The 25330-nt window shown below is 40.7% G+C and overlaps 1 protein-coding gene across 1 annotated transcript; it reads right to left on the bottom strand.

Annotated features, from left to right (window-relative positions):
- Positions 1 to 3632: 3632 nt before the first annotated feature.
- Positions 3633 to 9576, bottom strand: SVIP (small VCP interacting protein). Its single transcript, XM_086749882.1, has 4 exons — positions 9419 to 9576; positions 8454 to 8504; positions 5917 to 6030; positions 3633 to 5142 (listed from the first exon to the last, which is right to left on the bottom strand). The coding sequence occupies exons 1-4, from the start codon at positions 9479 to 9481 to the stop codon at positions 5128 to 5130; spliced, it is 243 nt and encodes an 80-aa protein (XP_086606008.1). The 5' UTR covers positions 9482 to 9576; the 3' UTR covers positions 3633 to 5127.
- Between the last annotated feature and the right edge of the window lie 15754 nt (positions 9577 to 25330).

Raw genomic sequence — 25330 nt, 5'->3', positions numbered from 1 at the left:
CAGAGAAGGAAAAAAAAATCACCTGTGAAAGTCAGATGTTTATTTTTAAATAATAGTTACTTTTAAAAACATAAATAGTTGTACTTCCATCATCCAAGGTTAAGTTTTCATTACTATTGCGTTTTTTTCTTTAAAACATTTGAAGGTGTTTACATGTTAATAAATCAAGAGCAGATAATTATTTTAAAAGTATCCTTAGGTTTATTTTAATATTAAACTTCAACAAATAAGCCTGATTTTAAACCAAGATTCTAAATTAAACATGAACTCCTCTTTATGCTTGGATTGTAGCTGTCAAATTAGTCTTTTTTTTTTTGATTCAGGGTACTCAAGCATCTTTAAAAAAAAAAAACAACACCAAACCCCACAAACCAAAAAAACCCCACCACATTAAAACACTTCCTGACTTAAAACGTCAACTTAACCCTTTCCAGCATGGAAAGCACTTTTTAAAGTATTGCCACTACCACCTAATCTGTGTAAAAAGCTTGCAGCTGGGACTTGCTGCATTTCATGCACCTGGTGTGGATAGCAGAGGAGGAAATTAAAACAGGAGCATCAATGAAGCAACTGAAAAAAAAACACCAAACCCAAAAAAATGCAGTAAGCTAGTTAGTGCTGGAAGAAGTGCCTGGAAGCATTTTATTCAGAAGGTAAGTGCTGATGACGAGATAAATAGTATTTTCTTGGTGTACCAGATCCTACAGCAATATGGGAGCTGGGGAGTTTGTTAGGAGCCTAAGGCTCGATTTACAAAGCTAAAACCGAGCAGCAAAATGTTGCTGAAAGAGGTTGTGTTGCAGTGATGGGGGCAGAACAGACTACATGTAGAAAGTATCTGGGGAGAAAAAACCCCATGGTTTGACCAGCTAGCTATAGTGGATGACACTTGGAAGTTTCTGCATAAAAATTTATGGCATTCATTTATCTAGTGTAGATTTCTAGAAGGCTGAACTGAATGCTGGAGTACCAACAGGGAAGATCTGTAGCTCTTTTCTTGTGCCTCCAAGTGATGGAGGATCTGCTGAGACTGTGGAATAGTTCATCGTTAGAAGGGCAGGAGATGAGATGCTAAAGTGTTGAACCAGCCATGGAAGATGATCGTTAAAGAAGAGTGCCGTGTAGTGATTTTAGCTTACCCCATCGCTGTATAACTCAGCTGAATCTGAGTGTTGAGGAGGCTGAAAGTCCTAAAAAGTTGTACTGTTATGAGCTGCAATGAAGCCTCTTCTTGGAGCCCTCGCTGGGCCACAGAACAAACCCCACGGGAGCTCCTGCTGGCTGTGAGTAAGTAATGGTGCTAAAACTCAGGATGGCTAAATTATGTAAGGTTACCTTTAAAAACCATTTTTATTGTGTAATGCTAAATAAGCACTGCCATGCTGGAAGCAATTCAGAATTAGTCTGGAAATGTAACTGTACATCTGTTACTGCTCCTTACCGGAGGTACCTTCTGTCACCTTGCCATTGATAAATCACCTGGAGTTTTTCTTCCAAGCAGGATTATTTACATAACTGATTGAGGATAGGCTGTTTTTCTTATCACTTATCTTATCACTTTATTATAGTGATAATTGCTCCTTCCTTTGCATTACGACATTTTTTTCTAACAGTAATTTAGAGATGATATGTAAAATCTATCAAAACTAGTTCAAGAGCAGTTGGTGGCGATGAGTGAAATGAAATAGGGAAGTGTCAATATATGTGCGTGGGAAGGTATCGCAGGTTTCTTATAACTGAAGACCCAACACTGCATTCATTATATGTGTTCATTTTAGATCAGGGAGATGGGCTGTTTGCTGCACTGTGGTGTTACAGAAACATCTGCTAGACATGCTTCCAAGGGTTTGGTTCTCTTCGGGCTTGTTTTGTACTGCCTCGTTGGCCGCTGATACGTGGTACCTGACAGAGAAGGAGGTAGAGTGCTGCCTCTTGGCTCTGTGTCTCCTACTCTTAGCCTGTGGTATGTTAGGAATCTGAAGTAAGGTGAAACAGATATGTGGGATCACGCGAATGTTTATGGGGCTGGGGAGGTTTTTCCATCCCAGTCCAACTGCTGGCACCGCTTGTGCCTGACGAGCTGCGTCCCTAGGATTTAGACTGTCACCGTGCCAAATCCGCATGTTGAAGTCATCTGTTTTCCTAAGGGCCTGCAGTGGCGCTACCTACCCGTGCAGAGACGCAGCTTCTGAGTCCTCCCAAACCTCAAGGAGTTCTGTCCCAAACGCTCTCTCCCTGCCATAATCTGTGTATTTTAACAGTATGCAGTAGCAGATGGTTTCATTTTCTGTTACTGCAACAAAGATTATGCTATCGCAGTCACCGAGAGTCAGCCCTTTCATTTCAGCTTATGAGCATTCATCTTTGCCAGGATTTTTTCAAGTGATCTGCAAGAAACTGAAAATGCTTTCAGAAGGTGGAGAAAATAGGAATAGTATTTTTGCTGTAAAGCAAACAAAACATCAACTGCCTAGATAATCATTATGAATGGATGTATTCTAACAGCCTCTAAGGTGAAGTAAACATCTAGGATTGGGGGAAATAAGGACAAAATCCTGTTGTGTTTCATGTTTACTTAGTGCTGCACTAAGTGGTGAAAAAGAGGAGAGGACATTTCTACAAGCGCAGAGCAGCTGATCCCCACAGCTCTCAGCCTTACCATTTAATGGTATGCTTCAGGTAGCTATCAGTTGTATGCTACTGAACCTCTGGTTTTGTTTCCATTCTGAACTGTTACCAAAAAACTTAAATGAATAAGAGGTGCTTTTATTTACCCAAATCACTTCCCAGATTCAGTTCAGATTGGCCATTTGAACAGTTTGATATTTTTGAAGAGGCTTCTATACCATACCCATCTATCAGCTATTTGTAATGCAGAACTATACACCCCAAATCCTCTGATGTCTTTCTTAGCTGCAGGAATAAATTTGAAAATCAAAACAAGGACTCCTGATTTTTACTTAAAGGATGGAAAGAGCAGCAGTATTTTCTCCTATGGCAATTCTGAATTGCAAGAATTACTACTTCAATACAAGGTCCACTCGATCTGAGGCGATTCAGACCTTTACTCCCACCTTTGAGGAAAGCTGCCAAGCAGCCAGCCACAGGCAAGGCACCTGTCTTCACAGGACTAGGAGCTGGATGACGGGCAGCGTGGGTGCTCAGACAGGGTGGTAAGCTCTCAAATGCAGAGCACCTCGGCTGGTGACAGCCCCTGGAGCGGAACAGACCAGGCTTGCCTTGGGCTGCCTCACAAGTGTGGGCAACGCAGCAGTACGGCTGCTTCACCCTGGCAACTCCGTCAAATCTGACAGCATCGAAACATCAATGCGTGACCCAGGAACTGTGATTTGTTTCACCAGGTTATTTCAATGGTTTCAAATGAAAGTCTTCATGATCGTAATCCGCACAGACTCCTGTTTGGTCACTGTGCTAGCTCTTTCCTAGAATAGTGGTTTGGACAAGAAAAAACTGATTTCCTCCTGGTATGGTTTTGGGGAAGCAGTATGACAGAGAGTGAAAAGAAAAATCTGCTACATTTGAAATATCCCAAGTGACCAACCGAGTCTTAGGTGCCAGTTAAGCATCTTTGTAGGACACGCACTATGACAGATGTTGGACTGAAATTCACATTTCAAACTAAACTTTAGTATATTTTATTACAATTCAATACATTTTCATTAGACTAAAAAAAAATAATCACTATGACCACTTAATACAGTGAACACAGCAATTGCCAGTAATCAAAGGAAACTGAAGGTATTCATCTGCCAAGAACACAGCTTTTAGTCCAAACAACATTATATTAATTCTGAAAAGTCTCCCTTCTCAACTCAAGTGTAAAGGCTAAGCCAGGAAATGCATTGTGTCAGGAATAAGCTCCTAAGACAGCATGAGACACTATTAGAGGAGGTAAAAGAAGAAATATTTAGTTCATGGGGAAAAAAAAAAAGCCTCTATAGACTAAACTAGGTCAGAAATCGGGACAGTAACATACTGAGGCCAAGCATAAAGCTTTTGAGGGGAGGGAAGCGGGGAAATAAGAGCTAGATCCTTAGCACTGATCCTGCTGCAACAAGTTTCCTTCATCTATCAAGCCGCGGCTTGTGGCCACTAGTGTGCAAGTCTAGCTGTAATACTGTAATTTGGGTAGCTGCAAATAATCAAAGGCAGTTTCACATTGGGGAAAGGGATTACAGACATCGCTGAACAGCAACAGAGTTTTGGGCATTTGGCAAATGTTACTGCACTCTAAGAAACCCACCTAGATAGTACAGAAACTTGAGGAAACGAACCACCCAAGCGATGACGTATAAGTGTTTTGCAGTTTGTTTTTCAAAATCCTGAGAAGTGCAGCATTGCCCTCTTGTGGCAATAAAGGAGAACAACTAATAACAGTATTTTTAATTTAATACTTAACTTCAGTATGCACTATAAATACTTACAGAATCAAAAGAAATCCACATCAGAAAATGAAGAGAACAATAAAACAGCTTTCTTCCTGTAAGTATACAGGGTTTATAAAGGTTTCTATTTTTTAAACTAGTGTCACAAAATCTTTTTATTTTTAAAGACCCACCATGAATCTGCTTGCTTTCTTTGAGAAAGGCACTAAATCCCTAAGCAGTTCAAAAGTCATTAGGAAGCTGAAGAGAAATGCTGTCACTCACGTATTCAAATATATATATTTATGAACAGCTTTCTACACGAGGACTTAGAGAAGTAGAGCTTGAAATAAGCATCAAAAACAACACATGGACACCAGAGCTGTGCCTAAGCCAGTCACACACAGAGACACACACATCAACTGACCAGACAGCATACACTGACTGACTACAGGTAAGGATGCCACTTCCACGCGAGAAAACCCATCTCATTCCCTTGACAGGGAAGCAATAACACATGCACATAAAACAAACAAACAAATTGGCCAAAACTTAGTGTTCAGAGTTAGTTCTTAGTTCCTCAATGTATATTTCCACATCTGTCCTCCCACAATGGCAAAGTACTGCTGAGTCTTCATATGCAAGCAGCAAAAGCCACATGATGAGTAAGTGCCACTCTGCTGCAGAAACTGGCAAGCTATTGGCAGTAAACATCATTCTTCTCTTCAGAGGGCATACTTCTTTATCCAACCTGCCACTAAAAACAAAAACAGCAAAACACATCACAAGTTTGTATGGATAGGGGAAAGAAGGAAAAAAAAAAAAACGCAAACAAACCACCAAAACAAAAACCCAAACACCACAAGGTTGTCTAAAACTAGCAACTCCCTATTCCAACATCTTTTCTACCCACCAAGTGTCAGCTTATACAAACTCCTGCCCCCTCAGTCATATACAGCAACGACTGAGAAAGATGAAGGCTTGTGAAGCCTGTGTTTCGATAACCAGACGCATCTATTGCCTTGGGGAGATTCTAATTCTTAATTAATCTCTGCCAATAGAAAAGTAGTAGCAGGAGCAGTAAAGTTCATCAGCATCTACGACAACACTGTATGTTTATTTTGTAAAGATGGGTAGATACATGAAACCCAGAGCCATTACCCTACTTAGTTCAAACATTTTCTATAAGCTCTGAGGGAAGAGAGACATTCTCAACTTGTACTGAAAAGGGACACTGAGCACAGATCAACTCAGTGAGGGGGTCCCCAGTACTGAGAGTACTTTAAAACTGAGGCATCCCAGGTGCAGAAACTGGGGAGAAAGAGACCTCTGCCATCCTTGCCATCTTTGTGTCTCAGAAATGAAGTCTCATTAAGAACTCTGTGTGATGACACACACTTCCATTGCTATTCCATTTCCCTTCCTCTTGGTTTTTCCTCAAGTTATTCAGTCTTGTAGACAACAACAAAACAGGATTTTCTCAGCGAATGTAAGGACAGTTGCATCATGTTGTTTCTTTTTTTAAACTTACTCTCAGTCCTCCTCCTCCTCCAGAACCTGAAGCTGCAATTCTTTTTTCCATTTCTTCCTGTTTCTTTTTCTTTTGCTCTACAGAGTAAACATTCTTAATACCTCGAGAGGAAGCCTGGGAGAAAACACATTTGGGTAAAACCAGTTAGCTGTTTTTCTGGAGAGAAAATAAAGTGTCTTGGCAACATCATTTTGTGAACTCAGGTTTGTGTGAAAAGACTGAAACATTAAGTAATACTACTGTCTCATAAAATCAGACCTTTCGGGGTACCTCTTCATGCCAGGTGAACATACTTCAATGCAATTACGTGTACCTGCTTTTGCTTCCTAAGATGCAGAACCAGAACCTCCCTTCCCAAAAGTCCCATAAATTTTTAGTCTGTGGTTCTTCCAGTGTCAGAGCCTATTCTTGCCCTCACAAACAGAATTAACTGCGAAGAGATGATTCGACCAGACATAACTTCTAATAACTTTAGCTGTTTCATCATCCATTCACTTCTTATACCTAGAGACAGGATACAGATGATGGAAATTGTAATGACAGCTTCTATTCTAACACTCAATAAGCAGACAAAGTCACAAGCTCTGTACAGTTACTACATAAATCGATGGCAATTTTACACACAGGGGAGCAAAAAGGTCATGCTGGTAGTGCTAGCCTAGTCTGTTAAGAAATCCAACTTCTAAATCGTCATCTGTGAGAAATAACCTGTGTGAGTCTACCCTTCAAACTTCATGGGATGTGTGGATAGCAGTAGTACACTGGTAAGAAACCTGTGGTCAACTGCCAGCTTCACGTCCTTGTGGCGAGGTCCAATGAGGACCTAGATTAGATGCTAGGAGTATCAGAACTACAGACAAACAGTTAACACTGTAAACCTAGAATGAAAATGTTTTAAAAACTGATTCTTAGCCAAGTTTAGAGTTATATACTACAGCATAAGATATGCAAAAGATGTTAAAATCTGCCAAGAGAAAACAGCAATGCTCTCACCTGAAATTCAAGACCATGATAAGCACAATTCTTAGTGCCCTACTAAGGCAAATCTCACCAACAAATTCTAACTTGCTCAGACTCTGAGATTTCTAGTTCTTAGGCAACAAGCCTTCCAAATGAGTTCAGTACCTGGCCAGTCTCTACAGCACCCCAAAAGGAAGAATACCTCACATGACCTTAGTCTGAATAACGAGGAGTTAAAACGCACGTACAGGAAAACACTAAGCAGGGAAGGACATTTCTTCTACTCCCTTGTCCCTCAGAAGCAGGAAACTGAATTAGGCTGTTTGCAAGACATCTCCATTACCCAACATCCAGAGGTTAAAATGCATTCAAAGACGGTCCTGAAAAACTCTGGTAGATGTTTTATCTCTTTAAGAAAACAAAAAGTAAGAGAGTGATATTTCCATTTTTCTTTAGCAGCGTAATGGCTACCACAGAAGTTCAAAGCCACCCATAACCCAAGTTGCTTCATTTCTCCTTCCTCCCAGGAAAGCCTTTTAGCTATTTAAGGGTAGATGGAGATGTTCCCCTTTCACGTGCTTCTCAAAAGTGCATTTCTTAGTTATGCTTAAAAAACCATTTGTGATTTAAGATTGTACATGGATTGCTTTCAGTATGTAGTCTGACACAAAATCAAGAGTTTTTAAAAGATGGACTGTAAAGCATCACTCAGTTGTTGCTCCAACTATCCATCAAACTCCCTTAAAACCAGGTCAACGTGGTCCTCATCAAAAACAGTCGATTTTTAGTTCAATATATAATATCACTGACACTCACACAAACAACACGTTCCTCTGTCCCCACCGTTCAGCCGTGATCTCTCAGATACATTTTTTTACTGATGGTAGATTTTGTATAGTGTATGTTTTAAGCCTTTTTTGAGAAGTACAGAAAGGAAGAAATAGGCTGGCTAGCTAGTTCTACATTCTGCTACCACATTTTCATTCTACCTCTTCTAACTTTAAGGATACTTAATTAGTTAAAACTTAGTGAACTTAAAAAAATAGAAGAATAAGTTAATACCACTTCTTTGCTGGAATTTGAGCTGAGAAACGTTTTCAGTTGTTGCCACACTGATGAACTGAACTTGCAAGTGCTCATAACCTCCATTTGTAAGAGAAGTACAAGTGTAGTACCCCTTGAAATTGCCACCACAACTGTTTGACAAATCTGATTCAAAATATTTCTCAATTTTTTGTTTTCAAGTCTTATAATGGGGGAAAAAAAAATAATGTTGGACTTGCTCTTCAATTCTTAGGTTGGTTTTTTTTTTTAGCTACTGCAAAACTTCTCCCATTCAAACAAGCTCAGTTATCTTGTAATAGTCTCTCAGCACCTACCTATCTGTGAAACTCTACTGTAAATATATATAAAAAATGGTATAAAGGTAAAGCATTAATAACACTATGAAAATATTTAATGACAATTCCCACAATCCAGGCATGATAACCACTGTTCCCAGAGAAGCCCTAGCTCTTTTCCCCATAAACCAGTTACCAAAATATATTTTGAATAAATGGCGTTTTATCAGACGTTACCTCCATCTGCCTCTTTTCAGCAGCTTCTGCTAGCTGTCTTCTTTTTACCTCCTAAAAAAAACATGCAAGACAGTGAAATTCTATTCCAATACAGTCTGTACTTTCTTTGGAAAGTCTTAATTTTTAAAAATTATGACTCAAGTCTGTAATGCAAACTGCCACAAAATGCCAACTTTAACTCAATTGGCATCATCTTTCCCTCCACTGCCAGTCTGCAAGAACAAAATGTTTTTAGTGACTAATACACTAGAAGGGCAGCTGCTCACATATCTACAGTCAAACCCCACCAGAAATCTCTATTCGGCTGTCAGTGTTACACCTTCACTGCAAAAAATTCAGACTGGAATTAAGAGGGCACGCAGTGTGTGAAATGCCCTTTTGGGGTTTGAAAAAGGGAAAAGCTCGCTCTCCCAGGGTTAAAGGGCCTCTCTTCTTCTCCTCAAAAGAGTCCTCAGGTGAGGTGTACAAAAGCACGGAGCTGGGTTCCTACCCGCGCAGGGAGAAATTTCATCCCATGAAGGTTAGTCATAAGCCAGCATCACTGTACACTAGAGAGAAAAACACTGTGTTTTCCCGTTTCTGATTAAAATACGATTAGTCATGGCCTAGACTGTGGCACAAACTCCCTGCAAATAAACCGCCCCCCGCCCCCAGTCCCCATACAGGTGCCCATGAATGAGGCACAGGGCAGAACAGAGGGAGGCCCGGGCAGCTGTCCGCTCCCGAGGCCGGGGGTCGAAGGCGGCGTTTCCCCCGCACAGCCGCTGCCTCTGGGGTACCGCGGCAGCCATGAGGCCTCTCCCCTCCCGCCGGCGGCGCGGGGAGGCCCCAGCCCGGCCTCCATCTTAAGGAAGGCGGGTCGGTGCCGCTGGGCGTCACTGCCCGTTTACAAACAACAGGGCGGGCGGAGGGAAGGAGGGAAGCCGGCCCCCGGGCCGGGGGTTCGCCGACAGCCCCACACTCACCGGGTCGGGCGTCTCCACCACGTCCTTGACGGCGCCCCCCATGCAGGGCAGGCACAGCCCCATGGCCGGCCCACCCCCCCCACCGCCGGCAGGGCCGCCGACCGCTGGGCAAGCGGCGGTTGGCGAGGAGGAGGCGGAGGCGGCGGCGGCCCCGCCCGCGGGCCCAGCCAGGCCCCGCGCTGCGGCAGGGCCCGCCCCGTCATGGGGCAGGGAGCCGCGGGTGCCAGTGCGGACGGGGGCGGGCATGGCCGGGCGGGGGCTGGTGGCTCTGGCGAGGGCAGGCTGCTTCCCCCCCCGCGAAGTAAACTAAATTAAATTCATTCTGTTCGGGCAAAAGGGAGAGTAGTCTAATTTATTTTCAGCGTGCTCTGGTAAACTGTACGGAGGGAGTCGGAACCTGCTGGAAGTGTGTTTCGGTGGCAGTGAGCGTTTCAATTCCCGCATCCAGGGCTCTCGTAGAATCACAGACCGGTTTGGGTTGGAAGGGACCTTAAAGATCACCTAGTCTCAACCGCCCTGAAACGGGCAGGGGCACTTTCCACCAGACCAGGTCGCTCAAAGCCCCGTCCACCCTGGCCTGGAACACTTCCAGGGATGGGGCATCCACAGCTTCTCTGGGCAGCCTGTGCCAGTGTCTCACCAGCCTCACAGCAAAGAATTTCTTCCTTATAGCTAATCTAAACCGACCCTCTTTCAGTTTAAAGCCATTACCCCTCGTCCTGTCACAACAGGCCCTGCTAAAAAGTTTCTCCCCGTCTTTCTGCAGGCCCTCTTTAGGTACTGGAAGGCCACTATAAGGTCTCCCCGGAGCCTCCTCTTCTCCAGGCTGAACAGCCCCAGCTCTCTCAGCCTGTCCTCACAGGAGAGGTGCTCCGGCCCTCTGATTATCTTTGTGGCCTCCTCTGGACTTGCTCCAACAGGCCCACATCCTTCTGATGTTGGGGGCTCCAGAACTGGACACAGTACTCCCGGTGGGGTCTCACCAGGGCAGAACAGAGGGGGAGAATCACCTCCCTCGACCTGCTGGCCACGCTCCTCTTGATGCAGCCCAGGATGCGGTTGGCCTTCTGGGCTGCAAGCACACATTGTCGGCTCATGTTGAGCTTCTCATCCACCAGCACTCCCAAGTCCTTCTCCTCAGGGCTGCTCTCAACCCATTCTCTGCCCAGCCTGTATTTGTGCCTTCGGATTGCCCTGACCCATGTGCAGGACCTTGCACTTGGCCTGGTTGAACTTCATGAGGTTTGCATGGACCCACCCCTCCAGCCTGTCAAGTTCCTTCTGAACTGTTTTTCCTGAAGAACAGCACACTCAGGCTTGGGAAGGCGTATTATGGGAACTGCAGGGCTGGGTGGGAAGGGCACAGACCTGTGCAGTCCATTCCTTGTACATGTCTCATACAGCAGCTTTTGGCCTTCTTGACCAAGTGTAGCCAAGGAAAATATTATTCACATTTATTTGCTAATCATTTCTGTTCATCCTGAGCTGTATGTGATTTTTTTTTCCTATTTTAATATTTTTAAATGATCATGTCATTTAGAAATCTCCTAGTTTTAGATGGATTAATGGTGTATTTCACATTCAGTCTTTTGTTCTCTTTGAAACCATTTGCTGTAGCTTACTGCCAGGAACTGCCATGCAAGAATTTCTGTCCTTGCTGGCCTTCACTGGAAAACTCGGTATCAGTAAAGAAAGGAAACCAAAAGTCTTTTCCTCTTTTCTGGCTCTTCCGCTATTTCTCTTTCTTTTTCTTAAAATTTTGCCACCTTCTCTTCTAGTTATTTACAGTCAACTCCAGCATTACCCTATTCAACAACATTTCCTGAATTTGAGTGTTGGTGTGAACATCCAACCCCAAGGATCATGTGAAGTATATAATATGTATTCTTCATAAACAATGCAACATCTACCCAGCTTATTTCCTACCTCTGTGATTACGAACAAGGTATATCTTTTTGCACCAATATTCTTGTCCTGCGATTTATTCCATGAGCCCATGATGTAATACATTATTGTAAAGTACTAATTTAAGTTCTTGTGTTTGTTCCCTGCAGTTAAAATTAGCCATCCGAAAGGGTTATTGCGTTGCTGAAAAAAGTACTTTCCAGAAGTCACAACGTCGTCCTGGGCTTTCTGAATGGGACATCAAAATTCTCATCGTCATCATCGTGGGAGTCTGGTGAGGCTGGTGGAAGAGGGAGCAGAATGAGGCTCACCTGCAGCCCATCCTGGGCTAGCGAGGCTGAGATTGGCTGCAGGAGTGCACAAAAGCTCTAGCAGAGCAGCTCACCTGGGCCATGTTGTGTTGTCCTATCCTAGGAGTTCTAGCAAAGGTGCTGTAACTTGTCTGCTGCATGGTGTAGTGTGTTATGATTTAACTTTCTGCTTTGGAATGAAAGCTTTATTTTTACTTTTTTTTTTTTTTTTTTTTTTTTTAGTATGAAGATGCTATTATTTTATGGTTATGTGGATTAAGTGCTTAGTGTTTGGCAAGCTTCAGGTAAGAACTGAGGGGTCCTCAGCTGGTTGCAGTCCCCCGATTGATCTGTCAGATGATAACCTCTCAGTGTGGCTGAAAGACACTTAGCTGTATCTGAAAGATTTAGCGGAAGACTGAAGCACACTTGGACAGAACTCTGCACCTTTCTGGTAGTGTGAGTTGGTAAGACACACAGCTGAAAAGGTGAGTGGTTGAAGCAAAAGTTCAGTGCTTTTGAAGTGCCTGTATAATGTAGTTGGAAAGTTGTTTGCTGAGAAGCAGCAGGAAATATAGTAACAGCTCCTTGTTCTATAACAAAGGGCTTATATGTTATCACTGAGGGTTTTCAAGGCTGCTGTTTTTACTGCTGAACTTTTAAGGACAACCTGTCAGCAAAGTAACTTAGATTGAGGTCATTTGATAACTGGTTCTTGAGACTTTCTAGAATGAGCTTAAAGAAATTATGAAGATGTGTAGTTTGAAATGAATTCAACCGGATCTTTGTGTGTGCAGATACACTGATAACCAGTGATAGTTTGAAAATTAGATACAAATTCAGATTTTTGGGATGATTCTGGCTCTATATGAGCGAGGAGTTAGGTTCGTTGTATTCCAAGAGCCAAGTGAGGATTGGAAAAGAGCTCTCTGGCCTGTAGCACTGTGGCAGCTGATTCCCTGGAGCAGATCTGTGACAGCACTAGTAAAACAGACCTGCCTTGTGGTTTTCGGCTGGGTTGCCTTAGGAAGCATATCTGAAAACACACAGTAGCAGTTACCTGTCTTTCTTTTCTTAAGAGAGTCTCTTAATCCTTACCACTCAATCTCTGCTTTTCTTTTTCTTGGAAACTTACTGTCATTGCTGGTTGTGAACAATGCAGAGCATCCCTCTGTTTTTGGGGGTGAAAGCATCTTCATAAATACAGCAGTGATCACGTGACAGAGAAAAGCATGCTTTTCTCTATTATGAGTTGCAATGCTCATTGATTAATTGTGTGCTGAATGTTTCTTGCTGCTGTGAGATCAGAAATATTAATGACTGGTAGCTCTATAGTAATAGATGCTAGGGCTCGTTTGTTTTAGTGCTTTGGGGGCTTTCTTGTCTACTTCCTCCACCCTGCCAAATAATATTGGTGTTTTTTGGTTTTTTTTTTAATTTTTTCTGGTCAATTTCTGAATTGTGTGTAGTGAGTTTTCAATATCTGATTTAACAAGACATAATACTGAAAATGTGACTGATCTTTCTGTACGTTTTTGGCAGCTCATTGCAAGATCTGGTAATTCGTTACCAGTTCATTTATTATTGGTTTAGTTATGGTGGCATTTGTACAAAATTGTATTGTTGTGTCTTAATCTGACTTTTGTCCATGTTGGTTAGTCTCTAACTCTTATCTTCTCCAAATCCAGCAGGTGGTACTGTTGACACAAAAATGTCCTGTATTTCCCATATCTATAACCACACCTTTGCTTTTATTGTTTTTGATATTACAGTCGGTGTGGCTTTGAATAGGAATGAAGATGCTACTATCTGCTAGATTTCTGGAAGGGTCAGAAAGCTTTTCAGAATAACTGACGAGGGGAGGGAAAAAGAGCAGTGTCTACCCTGCACTATTGTGTGTTCAGGATAATGCAGGTACAAGGGAAGTTGCTTCAAGAACCCTGGCCAAGTGACTCACAGGTTGATGACTTTCACTGCCAGGGTGAAAATTAGTCTTTACATGTACTCAGTCAGCCCCATAAATGTCTCTTTTCAATATCTCCATCTTCTGAAACACTTCATGTTATTGCGCCACTAAAAAGAGAGAATGTGTTGAGTACGAGGTCTAAAAGAGGACTGCCGTTGTAGTGTTGATCTTTGAATGTGTGAACTTGTTGATAACGGAGCATTGCTATTATTGCTATTGCACAGAAACCTAGAGAGAGAATCCATTTCTGACTGATTGTTTAAAAAGTTATCATGCTTGTTTAATTATTTAAAAGTAAAACTTATTAGTGATTAAATTATAGTTGATATTTAACATGGGAATGTTCAGGTACTTATCATGCCTCTCTTCCAGCTAATAAAAAAATATTAATTTGAATTTTAAACTTTAGGAATCTTTCTTCAAGAAAAGGCAAATGAGTTTAATAAAGAGTGGCTGTGACTTGGTATTAACTCTGGTTTGGGAATTGGCAGTACTTGCTTTCGCCATGGGCAGCTTTTAAAGCAACAAAGACGTGTAGCCCTTTCCAGAAAAGGCATGGACCAGCTTAGTGCCCGGGTCTCTACTGGAAAAGTAATTGCAGTATCTGTGGGCGTTTATATAAATCTTTGTGGCCCTGATATGTTGTTCTCTAGTCGTTAGCCATCAGTTTAAATATCAATAGGAAAGGACTGACGCTAGTCAATTCAAAGGCTGTCATTGATTTCCGTGAGAGCAGGCGCAGTCCTGACAGGCGGTGGGTGATGTGCAGCGGTGTCCGTCGGGCTTGGTTAGCAAGCTTCCAGGTCTGACACTCTCCACAGCTGTTCTACTAAGTCAGTCCCACTTCAGTTATTTCTTCTCTGGCTGTATTGTTGCATGTCACCATCCTCTCAGAGTAGTAAATTAAAGGGGAAAATCAATTTCTGGTTGTAGAAGAGTTCTTGTCTCTGTAAATGCCACCTGTAATACAGGAGTCCTGTCAGTTACAGAACAGCAAGTTGGGCTGGAAAGGGAGAATTTCCACCTCTGTCCTGTCCTCTTCAGGGCCATTCAAATATTCTATAAAATATGTATAATCCAGCCAATAAGTGATTAGCCACAAGAAAGAGACAGGCTCTCCTGTGTCTTGGGCGCGCTGAATATATTGAAGTTGGCAGTGGTGCTGGTTCTAGATCTTCAGCTGCTTTGTTCTGGCTCCTTCCTTCTCAACAGGTTTAAGAACAGTGATGTGTGTAAAACTTTCCATCCAAAGGGCAGTTACCGGAGACACAGGCTCCAAGTACTGATGTAAGGAATTAATAAACAGTGTGATTCTGATGGTTTTTATTCATAACATTTTATTTATATATGAGGAGGTTGATTCCCACCACAGAGATCATGCGACCTGAAGTCGTAAGTTCATTTTCACCTCAGTACCCTCTCAGTAGTTCCACCAGAGTTAATGGTAGAAGAAGGTAGGGATCTGTTCCTACTGTTGCCAAATCAGGGTCTTAATTATAGTAATTGATCGTGGACCAAGAGAAAAGACTGTTGCATAGGATGAGTGTGATTTAGTGACTTGATCTTTTGTGTCTTTTTGTAGGTCTATATCTTAAGAGTTACATCCGATAAGAACCTTAGATTTGTACCTGGCTGGAAATGTAAGACATGAAAATTTCTAGACAGTTTTGGACAATTTAGAAAACTTAGTTGTTAAATCACTAACTTAAATCAAAACATATTTTACATGTGCACGTCGAAGATGAGCAGCAGTGAAATAATAATGAACTTTGAGTTCTCCCTCTACTTAGGTGTACATAATTCTGCACAAAATGTAGGGAAGGAAGGACATGGGATCTGTAAAGAGCAGTTGGATGAAAATACATAATTAATACTTCATAAAAGATTAAATGTACTGATTCTCAACATCCTGGAAAGTTTGGGAACTTTTTAAAAGAATATAGCAACACTGGATTTTTTTCTTAATCTAACCAGAGATGAGTGAATATGGTGTACTGCTTTATTATGGATTATGGACACAGACGTTCAGTGTTCACTTTATGAGTTTCTACAAATTTCTTTTTATATTTTAGCTTAGGGATTACTGTGAGTGTCAGACTGTAATCCAGGCTCTGTATGATCTCTGGGAGTGCAGCTTTTGTTAAGGTCCATGAAAGATGAGCTTTCTTTAAGCTATGGCTTAACTTACTTCAGAAGCTTTCAGTTAATCTTGGCAGTTTTCCTTCATTAACAATGAATCTCTTTCCATTAGTTTTCAATCTTTCCTCATGGATTGTCATGATCTGCTCTGCAGAAGCAAGGGAGCTTTTCAGATTTAAGTATGTTGCTAGCTGATGACAAAAAACTTGCATACTGCATACAAGCCTTTTGTCTATACTCTTTCCTTCTGTGCAACAAGCCATCCACATCAAGCACTGAAATTTCTGGGAAAATTCAGTGTACAACTGCTGTCTGTCCAGCATATGATAAAATCTGAATTCTAGTGAAGCTCCTTCCGATTTCTTCTCTAGCTAAAACAAAGAATGCTTTTAGATACTGTGCTGAGCGTGCTCATACAATGCATTTATCAGTCCAGAATACCTCAGACAGTAATTAGGGGCTGCCAAAAGAACATCTGCTTACAGTCACCACTTCTAAGGGTAAATTTGCGTCATGAAAAATCTTGTGCTGGAGTACAAGGGCAATTAAAACTGAGAAGGAAGATTTCACTGCTTTTTAAGGTCAATTTGCACTCTACTTCCCTTTGTACTGCTACGCAGTTTGAAAAATCGCTGTGCAGTGGGCTCATTTACAAGCCGTGCAGCAAGGCATATGCTTTCTCCCTCTAGCATGTTAACAGAGATAGGCTTTGAGTTATTGGGCATAAAATAACTTCTAAAACAAGTAAAATGCAGACTGGTTTCCCACAATTGGATAAGGATGGGAGCAGATGATTCTTGGCCTTTATGTTCTGCTTGGTTTCTGCAGGCACTTGATCCTCTATGGCCCTGCCTGGGTAGAGAATGGAATTAAGCTTTCGCACATCTGGCTTCTGTGTGTTTAATAACCCTCAGCAGTCTGACAGAGGTGTTCACAATCTGTTCCCTGCCATAGTGCCTGTCTTCCCAGAGACTGGTGCAGCTTTAACGTACCCTTTTAAAGGATTATATTCTGGCTGCAGTATTGTCCTGCTTGAAATTGGCTTGATACAGCTGCTGTAACACTTTCCTGTTTGGGACTTTTACTGGTTGACCACTCAGTAATGTAAGTCATATGTAGAGTTGCATCTTCAGACTCAAGAAATGCTTAGGCCCTTGCAAAGAGTGTGGCATATAAAGAATAGGGCTGTGAGAGCAAGGGCATCTTACAGAGGCTTCTACAAGGCTATGGTAGTTTTGTACAAAAGTGTGCTTGTGTAAGGGTGGTGGTGTATTTATTTATTTATTTAAACATCTTATGTCTGCTCAGTGGGGAACACTTGGATTCACTTATATTTTAAGTCAGTATTGCGAGCTGGAGCCAAACCCAAAAGATGAAGGACACAGACATGCATTTCTCTTTTTCTTATCCTGGAAATGTGACTTAACAATTAAGCCTGTACCTTAAGAAAAAAGTAATATATCTTCCTGTATCAAAACAAAGCGTCAAAAATCGATGTTTGCAGTCAGATACCGGAGTGTCTGACAGCATACTTGGCTGAAATCTGCATTTTTTTTTTCTCTTTCCCTTTTTGTGTACAGTATCAGACTAGAGCTTAGGGATAAAACTTCTAGTGATATGTAAATTACTCTATCACCAAACCCCATAGGTGCGTGTTCCGGCATATATTTGCAATGTTGATGTTTCATGGTCTCTTCAGTCATATGGCCACCTGTCTGTGTGATTCCATGAACATAGCAATATTTCTTTGCCTTAGTTGTCTCCTTGGAACAAGAGAAGAACATACCTAAACTTTATCTAGACACGTGAACTATGTCTAGCAATAAATTAATCAGTAACAATTTTGGGACTTCACTTAGTGTAATGCCGCATCATAGTCCAATAAATAGAAATCGGAAAACTAAAGTAAAAATCAATTATGTAACATTATATAATTATAGGAAGTTCTGATAATTAAACTTGTCAGAGCTATATGGAAAAACAAGAACACTTGCTGGACTATTAGAATAAATGCATAAAATTCTAGTGAACTAGGTCATTATTGCATTAGAAATAGTGTTTTCTAGGAAATTATATATATAAACGTCATATAAACTTCTGCTTTCCAGTGTACAGGACTGTACTTACGGAAGGCTTCAGCAATAATTGAACAGAAATTATCATGCGGGCCATGTATCCCGATAACCATAGTGAATGCATGGTAAACTCCGAGTTTTGCCTGTGTATTGTGTTGCCAACAAACCTTGTGGCAGTAAGTTGTCCTTATTCAGTGGTGTTTCTGGAAATAATTGCCATAGTTTTCCGGTCGCATCAGTGTCTGAGACTGTTAATGTTTTAATCCCATACTAGAAGAGAATGGCAATGGGAAGGGGATTTCATGTTCCCAGCCCTTTACTATCCTCTGATATCTGTTCATTGTGAATCAAGTATATTTTAATTAATTACCCATTGAAGAGCAAACAAGCAGGCCATGAGCCAAATGAGCCTTTCCAGGGAAACTATAACAGAAGCCCGTGCACACATGTGTTTGTAAACACACATAAATGCTTAATGGGCACAAAAGTGAAAAGCTTGCTTGGAAGCTAACAAAGGGATTTTTCATTGCTATAGAAGTGCTCTGAGAGTTTGCTTTGTCTCCTGGGTAGAAAGTTTGCTGGTCCGAAACTGGTTGAAGCGCTGTTAATTTGCTTGGGAAAGGAGACCTCGTAGCTGTTTCTGAACTGAACGAGCAGTCCACTGCTTTAAAATGCTGACCACAGAAGAGGTTTGAGTACACCCTGTCACAAGAAGCTAACACAATAGTGTTTAATAACCTCATTCCTTTGTCCTGTGACATTTTAGCATTTATACTCCCACCTGTTTTGTGTCTTGCCAGCATCTCAACTTTCATGTTCTTTTCTCTCAGCTGCTGCTTATAATTTTCCAGCTACTTTTGTCAGGGATGATCTTGCAAAACCCTCTCTCCAGATACTGACCTTGAAGAAAAATACCATCTAAATTCTGTATTTCTACACGCGCTTGTTATAGACAGAAATGTTTCTGTCACTCTGTTAAAGTTTCCTGACACTTAGCATGTGACGAGATTAGGGTTTCAGCTTTTTCTAGTACTGCCAAACTTGGACTGAAGTTCTTCATGTGGGTGTTTGCCTCAGGCTGTCTTTCTTTGAGGAGCTTCAGCAAAAAAGTTTATCTGCTACGGGTAGTGTTTGGGCAACACCACGTCAGATGCTTAATGCAAACAACTGCCCTGAGACTCCTGTGTGCCAAAGCTCTTTAGCAAAGGTCTTGCCCCTGTGTTAGGGGTGTGACTTGCGCTGCTCCAGGGATAAGATGCCAGCCCTTGGCAGCTTCAGGTATTGGTCAACATGGGGAACACGTAGGAGTTCTGATGACTGGTGGAGAAAAAGCTGTGCAGGTGGAAGAGTAAGTGGGAAACATAACTGCTTCATGCTCGCTCTCACTTCAGTATTCTTGAGTGCTGACTATTTTTAACTGGCTGCAGCAATTAAAAAGAAATGCTGTCTTTTCTGTGAACTGGAGATCAAATCTGAATCTCATTAGTATAATGTTTCCATGGCAACATTTTTCCTGTTTATTCTAGGTAGTTGAATGCAGAATGTGGGTTCAGACAAACTTTAGGTTCCATGCAAGTAACAAGTTAACATTTTTAAAACTTAATTAAAACAATTATGCACAGCTACTATAGATTGATATGTACTTTTTGGTGGGATATCGATCCTAACACTGAATGTGAGTCACTTTTAATTGCTAGCTGACTATTAAATAAATGGGAATTACAAATTTCTCTTCAAGCCTGCCCAGTTACCAGTCAGATTTTCTTTGTGAGCAACTCTTCAGACTATGAAAGAAAAACTTCTCCAAGCTCTACAGATTATGCATACTCCGCTACAGGTCATGCTAATAGGATCTGTAGAAAAGCATTCCTTGCAGAGCTATCCGGTTTTTCCTCCTTGTCCTTAAGGACCTCAGGCATCTCGGTGAAATCCAGGCTGCAAATCAATCGTGAATATACATTTTGCATGATTGCAAGTTTGCAGTTTATCCCAATATATTTTCAAAACGTGTAAAATGAAGTTGCACAAAGTGTCAATTTGAGGTGCAACTGAAATAGTTGGCTGCATTATCAAAATCTCATGATATGGCAGGAGCCGTTGAAGTGCAGCAATATTGGATACAGATGGGCACGGCCAGAACAATACTAATACAGCACTGTGGAAATTGTTAATGCTGCAGGTCTTCCTGTTAACTGCAATGGCTTGCTGAAAACAGATTAAAATAAAGAAAGAACAATAGTAATTGCGTAATCATAGATGAATTCTACTCATCTCTTTACCTGACTGTTGCAAAATATTTGTACTGCTGGCTTACTGAGATAAGTTTTCAATACTGCTATTATGCTTCCTCTTTACCTTGTTTTTTAGTTAACTTGTCAATGACAAATTTCAGCTGGTATTTAATATATATATATATGTATTAGCAGGAAAAAAATGCAACTGGATTGTCAAGGTGAGAGGTGTAACTTATAGGTGTATTTAAGGAGTTTATAAAACCAGACACTGATCTCACAGGCACGAACTGTACTCACAAGATGGTAGTTGTGCTTCAGATTAATGGGATTAGTGTCTTCTAAGGCAGCATTATTGATATGCTATGTCAATTGACAATCATCTTCTGCATTTTCAACCTGGTGCCTTTTTAAAAATAGTATTTTAAATTAGGTTTGGAATATATTTATATTCAGTACTTGAAATGGAAATGTGCAAACCTTGTAAGGGAATCTATGCATCCTACCATCTCTCTTTCTCTCTGTGTGTATATACATAATGTGCCCACATGCGCACTCACATGATTGTCAAGTGTGATGTTATGACAAATGCTGTCGTATTCTCTACTGGGGACTGACTGGTAAAAGCACAAATTAAAGCAAACCAAGAGGGATGCTGGTGAGCACACTCCAGAAAGCCAAGACATGACTTGGAAAAATACCAGTGAAAATTATTTTTCAACCATGAAAATATAAACTCGTATGTAAGAAACAGAAGAGGAATGATACAGAACCATTACATATCTGATTATCTGTGACAGAACTTAATGGCAAGAAAATAATCAGTGTATCATTTAAGCACAGGTGATTCTGAGTGTCTCAGGAATTACCTCTAGATATTTGAAGAATGGCTTGTGTCTCTTCTTAATGTGTAATTCTCAAAGCCAGCAGCTGATTGCTTGGGCCAGAGAAGAGCTTGTAATGATCAAGATCTGAGAACTCTGCTTATTGTTCAACAAAATAAGCTGTCCTGGGGACTTTATGCCCTAAGACTTATTATTAGGTATGAACAGTACCACAGATCACATACTAATATTGTTAAAGCAACCAGTAAGGTAAACTTATGTATTTTTGTATTTATTAGTAATAGCTACCTGTTGGTGCTTTTTTTTGTTTGGTTTTTTTTCCCCCCCCCCCCCACCCTCATCAAGCTTCCTGTGGTCTGTTTGAGCACTGCTGTTGCCAGAAACATGTTTAAAACCTGAAGAATGTGCTTTTCTGGCTTTAAACTGAGCAGATTAAAAAACTTGATGCCTTTTAATGGGGAAGATCTTGTCATGTGGTCCAAATGATTTGGCATGAAATAAGGAAGATTGATGAAAGCCCAGTGAACTTTAGGAACTGTCAAATCCAGTATTTCTGGACCGGGAAGGGAACTTTGTAATAGCCTCTGTGTTTACGTTGCTGTTGCCCATGAGTTACAGCCCAATCTTCTTCCACTTAATCGTGCCATTTGCTCTTTCTTCGTGTCATTAAACTTAGTTGCTTTTGCTAAAGAAATCGTGTTTAATGGAAGTTTTAGTGTGTTCACATACTCCCTAGTTCCACCAGTTTTCCTTTATAATGAAAGAAAAGTCGGTCACGAGTTAAAGAGACTTTGACTGCTGTTCTCCTAATGAAATACTGCAGCATATGCTCTTGAACATGATCTTTTGGATCTTTTAACTAAGTCCTGTAAGCAAAAATGTCTCTTGACTAGTTCATGTAGCAGAGTTTAAAAGCCCATACCTGCCTGATAAATTCTGTGTTTTCTTCTGTCAGCCACCTAAAATCTTCAGATATAAAGGTACCTGCTTTTTAGAGGCATTAATTCAGCAATATTGAAGAATAATTCTGGTTGGTAATAATTTATTTTTACAATGTTAAAGCTTCCAAGGTCAGTGCTTTGCTTTCTGCTGTTCAGAAAGTTTCACTATACCCTGATGTACACGTGCATTCACAGGGTGGAAGTCGCTGATAGATTGCCCTGAAATTTAGTGTTTGCAGAATACAGTCTTCTTTGGTTTCCTCCTGCTTTAATATAAGTAGCTTGTGTTTACACATCTTGGAATGACAGGATATTTAACTTATGATTAAGACTCTCCTTGTTCACTCCTGAAATACAATAGGCAAGTAGCTATGTAAAAGTGCTCTAATGTTACATAAAATACCAGGACCATAAGAAGAGGAGCTGTTACTCTAAATGAAGAACTACAGTGGTGAAAGGAAGAATTAACTTTCTCTGTCTCTATAATTATATTCCTTATTTCTAGTATTCCTACAGGAATAATGTCTTGTATCCACTGATATCATGGTCATATTTACAAGATCCATTCCTTATTAAACCAGTAAGATGTAAATGTTCATACTCATCCACGTAAGTTAATTTTATGGGGAAATTCCTAATCATGATAAGACCACTTATTTCTAATACATCAGTTTCAAGTGTCCATCATTAACTGCACATTTTGCAGAAATGATACAACCTTGCATCAGAATATAGCCAAGGTCATTCCCTGAGAATTGTATCTGCAAAGTGAAGCTTGCCCTTCTGTACTGTGGAAAATGGCATGTTTCTGACATCTAGGGAACTTGGAGGCTTGATGACAGTATTGTGTTCTTATTCTCCAAGCCTGTGCTTCTATGAGCTCTGGTGGTCTCCTTTTATCTCCCCCTTAACAAATATGGACATTGAAGACACAATAATGCTTCTTAGTGATCCTAAATAGAAATGAGGTTCCATTATATCACGTAATTGTATGCATAGTTGTTACTGAGACAATATTACACCATCAAGGTTGAGAGCAAGTCCAAGGAAGTGCACACACAGCTGGAGAACCCAATACCTAAAGGGGGCCTACAGGAAAGATGGGGGGAAAAACTCTTCAGCAGGGCCTGTTGCAATAGGACAAAGGGTAATGGTTTTAAAATAGAGGGAAGTAGATTCAGGTTAGATATTAGGAAATTTTCTTTTACAATGAAGGTGGTAGAACAGTGGCACAGGTTGCCCAGAGAGGTAGTGGATGCCTATCCCTAGTAACATTCAAGGCCAGGTTGGATGAGGCTCTGAGCAACCTGATCTGGTTGGGGATGTCCCTGCTTCTTGCAGGGGGGTTGGACTAGATGGTCTTTGAACGTCCCTTCCAACCCAAACCATTCTATGTTTCTAACTTAAGGCACAAAGTGTTTCACTGGACTCAGCAGGAGGTTCCTGATGAAGTAAGGGAAAGCACGCAGGGCTTGTGAGGACCACCAGCCTAGCACCTATGCTTCAGTCTTGACTTCTTAAAACAGCTACAAATTCCTGCACAGCCTAGCTTCTCCCACAGCCTTAGCCTTGTTCAGGTCTCAGTAGGTATGTTGATGAGATATGTATCGCTGCCATATGCCATACGTATTAATGGCTTGCAAGTGAGACGGTGTGAAAAAGGCTCATATATATATAATTTAAATTAAAATAATTAAGAGGTTGGAAATTTTAACTAGAATGGAAATGGGTGACATAGTTCTTCAGAAATATTACTTATTGTCTTGAGATATTTCCCACTTTATTGTGGCTGTGCATCTTGCAACTTTACGTGATAATCCATCTAAGATATTTGGAGCTTTACTTCCATTTTTAGAGCTCCTGTTATTTTTCTTCTCACTTAAGATGGAAATGCAAGGCAAACCTTACTTATCAAATCCATTCATCTCTGGATTAGCAGGAGTTGTTAAACTGATTTGCAGAGCTTGTTTTGAGAGCTATTAAGTTTCACCTCTTTTCCCATACTTGATTGAATAGTGATTTTTAGGATTACTGCATAGTTTAAATTCTCTTCAATGCAGAAACCATAATTTTGGAGACTTTCTATGAATTATAGTAGAAACAGTGCTGCACTTCTATTAACTTGTATATCTACACAATTTATGGAATGCTTCTGTTGTATGCTCGCTGTTCCAGAAGAAAAAATTGAACTTAAAGTCATTTCAAGATACCTGATGCTGTAGACTTTGTGTGAATGAAGAGATGTGGGTCTGAGTTGAACTTCATATCTAATGTTGTAGGTCTAATTAAACTGAGTGTATAATTTACAAATGAGTAAAAAAAAAAAACAAAACAACAAAAAACAACAAAACTCAGAGTAGTTGTGTTTTCATTTTAGGCTAGCCCCGTCCTTTTTGATGTAGGTCAGAAAATGGTTTTATTCATTCATGGGATTAAATAAATTTAAATGGTATTTTTTCTTCTGAAATTTAATTCCATTATGGAGAATACTATGGCATCTACAGGAATGAAACCAATGAGGTTTTCTACATAAATTACATTAGAAATGTGCATATTTTAAAGGAATAATCTGTTTTTTTAAAGAGTTTTTGAACCCTTCCCCAGAAATCTATTGCAGGGATAGAATTCTTTCTTCAGTGCCAGAAGGTACTTTAGGATGACTGTTCCTTTTGTGATATTTTAATAAAACTTTCCACAAGGGTTTCCATTGTAAGATGGTCTGCTATAATGCAATTTGTGACATTTTCTTTCAGGTGAGTCAGATGTTCTGCAGACTTCAATTTAAACAAAAGGTGAAAAATGTTTGGTTTATTTTAGTAGAACCATAGCAGAGCAGGGAAGGGAAGGGATGACTTTACCTTTCAGGTGTTTAAGATGTGGATGAGTCATATCTTGGCTGACCATGACCTGCTTTGAACCACAGTGGGCTATGTGGAAAGTTACTGGCTGCAGGCATAGTCATTCCAGCATTTAAATGTAATAAATGAGTGAGATGTAGCCTGGAACCATCTCACTCACTAATAGATATATACAAACACATAGCAAAAATGCCTTTTGGAATTTCTACTAGATTACAAGAGATGTGTGCATATATTGAAATAAAAATAAATTAATGGGTTTTTTTATTAATAAGAGAGGAACTGTTGCTTTTTTTTTCTGCTCATGGCTGTATTTCACATTACCATGCCCAGTCCTCTCATGAAGATAGCTTCCCTGTCTTGTCTGTTGGTATCACAGCTGTTGTGGTTTGGCTGAGACAGCAGCCTTTAGATATTTTTGATCGAAATGTACATACTTACAGGTTTAGGGTTAGCTAACAGTTTGGCCTGTTTGGCAGAAAAGAGTGTTAGGTAAAGTGGTAGTCCCTGTGAGTATATGACCTACTCGCACCCTGGGCTTGGGTCCGTGAGGATGTCACTTGCGGGGACTAAAAAAAATACATGATGCCAGGGCATGTAACAGGAATGAGGAGAGCTTTGGTTTTGCTTTTACAGTAAGAAAATTGCAGAATTGGGGGCAG

The sequence above is a fragment of the Chlamydotis macqueenii genome, chromosome 5 (assembly GCF_036417535.1).
Source record: "Chlamydotis macqueenii isolate bChlMac1 chromosome 5, bChlMac1.mat, whole genome shotgun sequence".
In the NCBI taxonomy this organism is placed as follows: domain Eukaryota; kingdom Metazoa; phylum Chordata; class Aves; order Otidiformes; family Otididae; genus Chlamydotis; species Chlamydotis macqueenii.
This window is presented reverse-complemented; position numbering and strand designations above follow the sequence as displayed.

What these genes read in the sequence shown, in the direction of transcription:
- SVIP (XM_086749882.1), bottom strand. Translation starts at nt 9,481, where the DNA reads ATGGGGCTGTGCCTGCCCTGCATGGGGGGCGCCGTCAAGGACGTGGTG. An exon ending in TGGTGGAGACGCCCGACCCG is followed by an intron (nt 8,505 to 9,418) that starts GTGAGTGTGGGG and finishes TGTTTTTTTTAG; the next exon opens with GAGGTAAAAAGAAGACAGCT. An exon ending in CTGAAAAGAGGCAGATGGAG is followed by an intron (nt 6,031 to 8,453) that starts GTAACGTCTGAT and finishes GTTTTCTCCCAG; the next exon opens with GCTTCCTCTCGAGGTATTAA.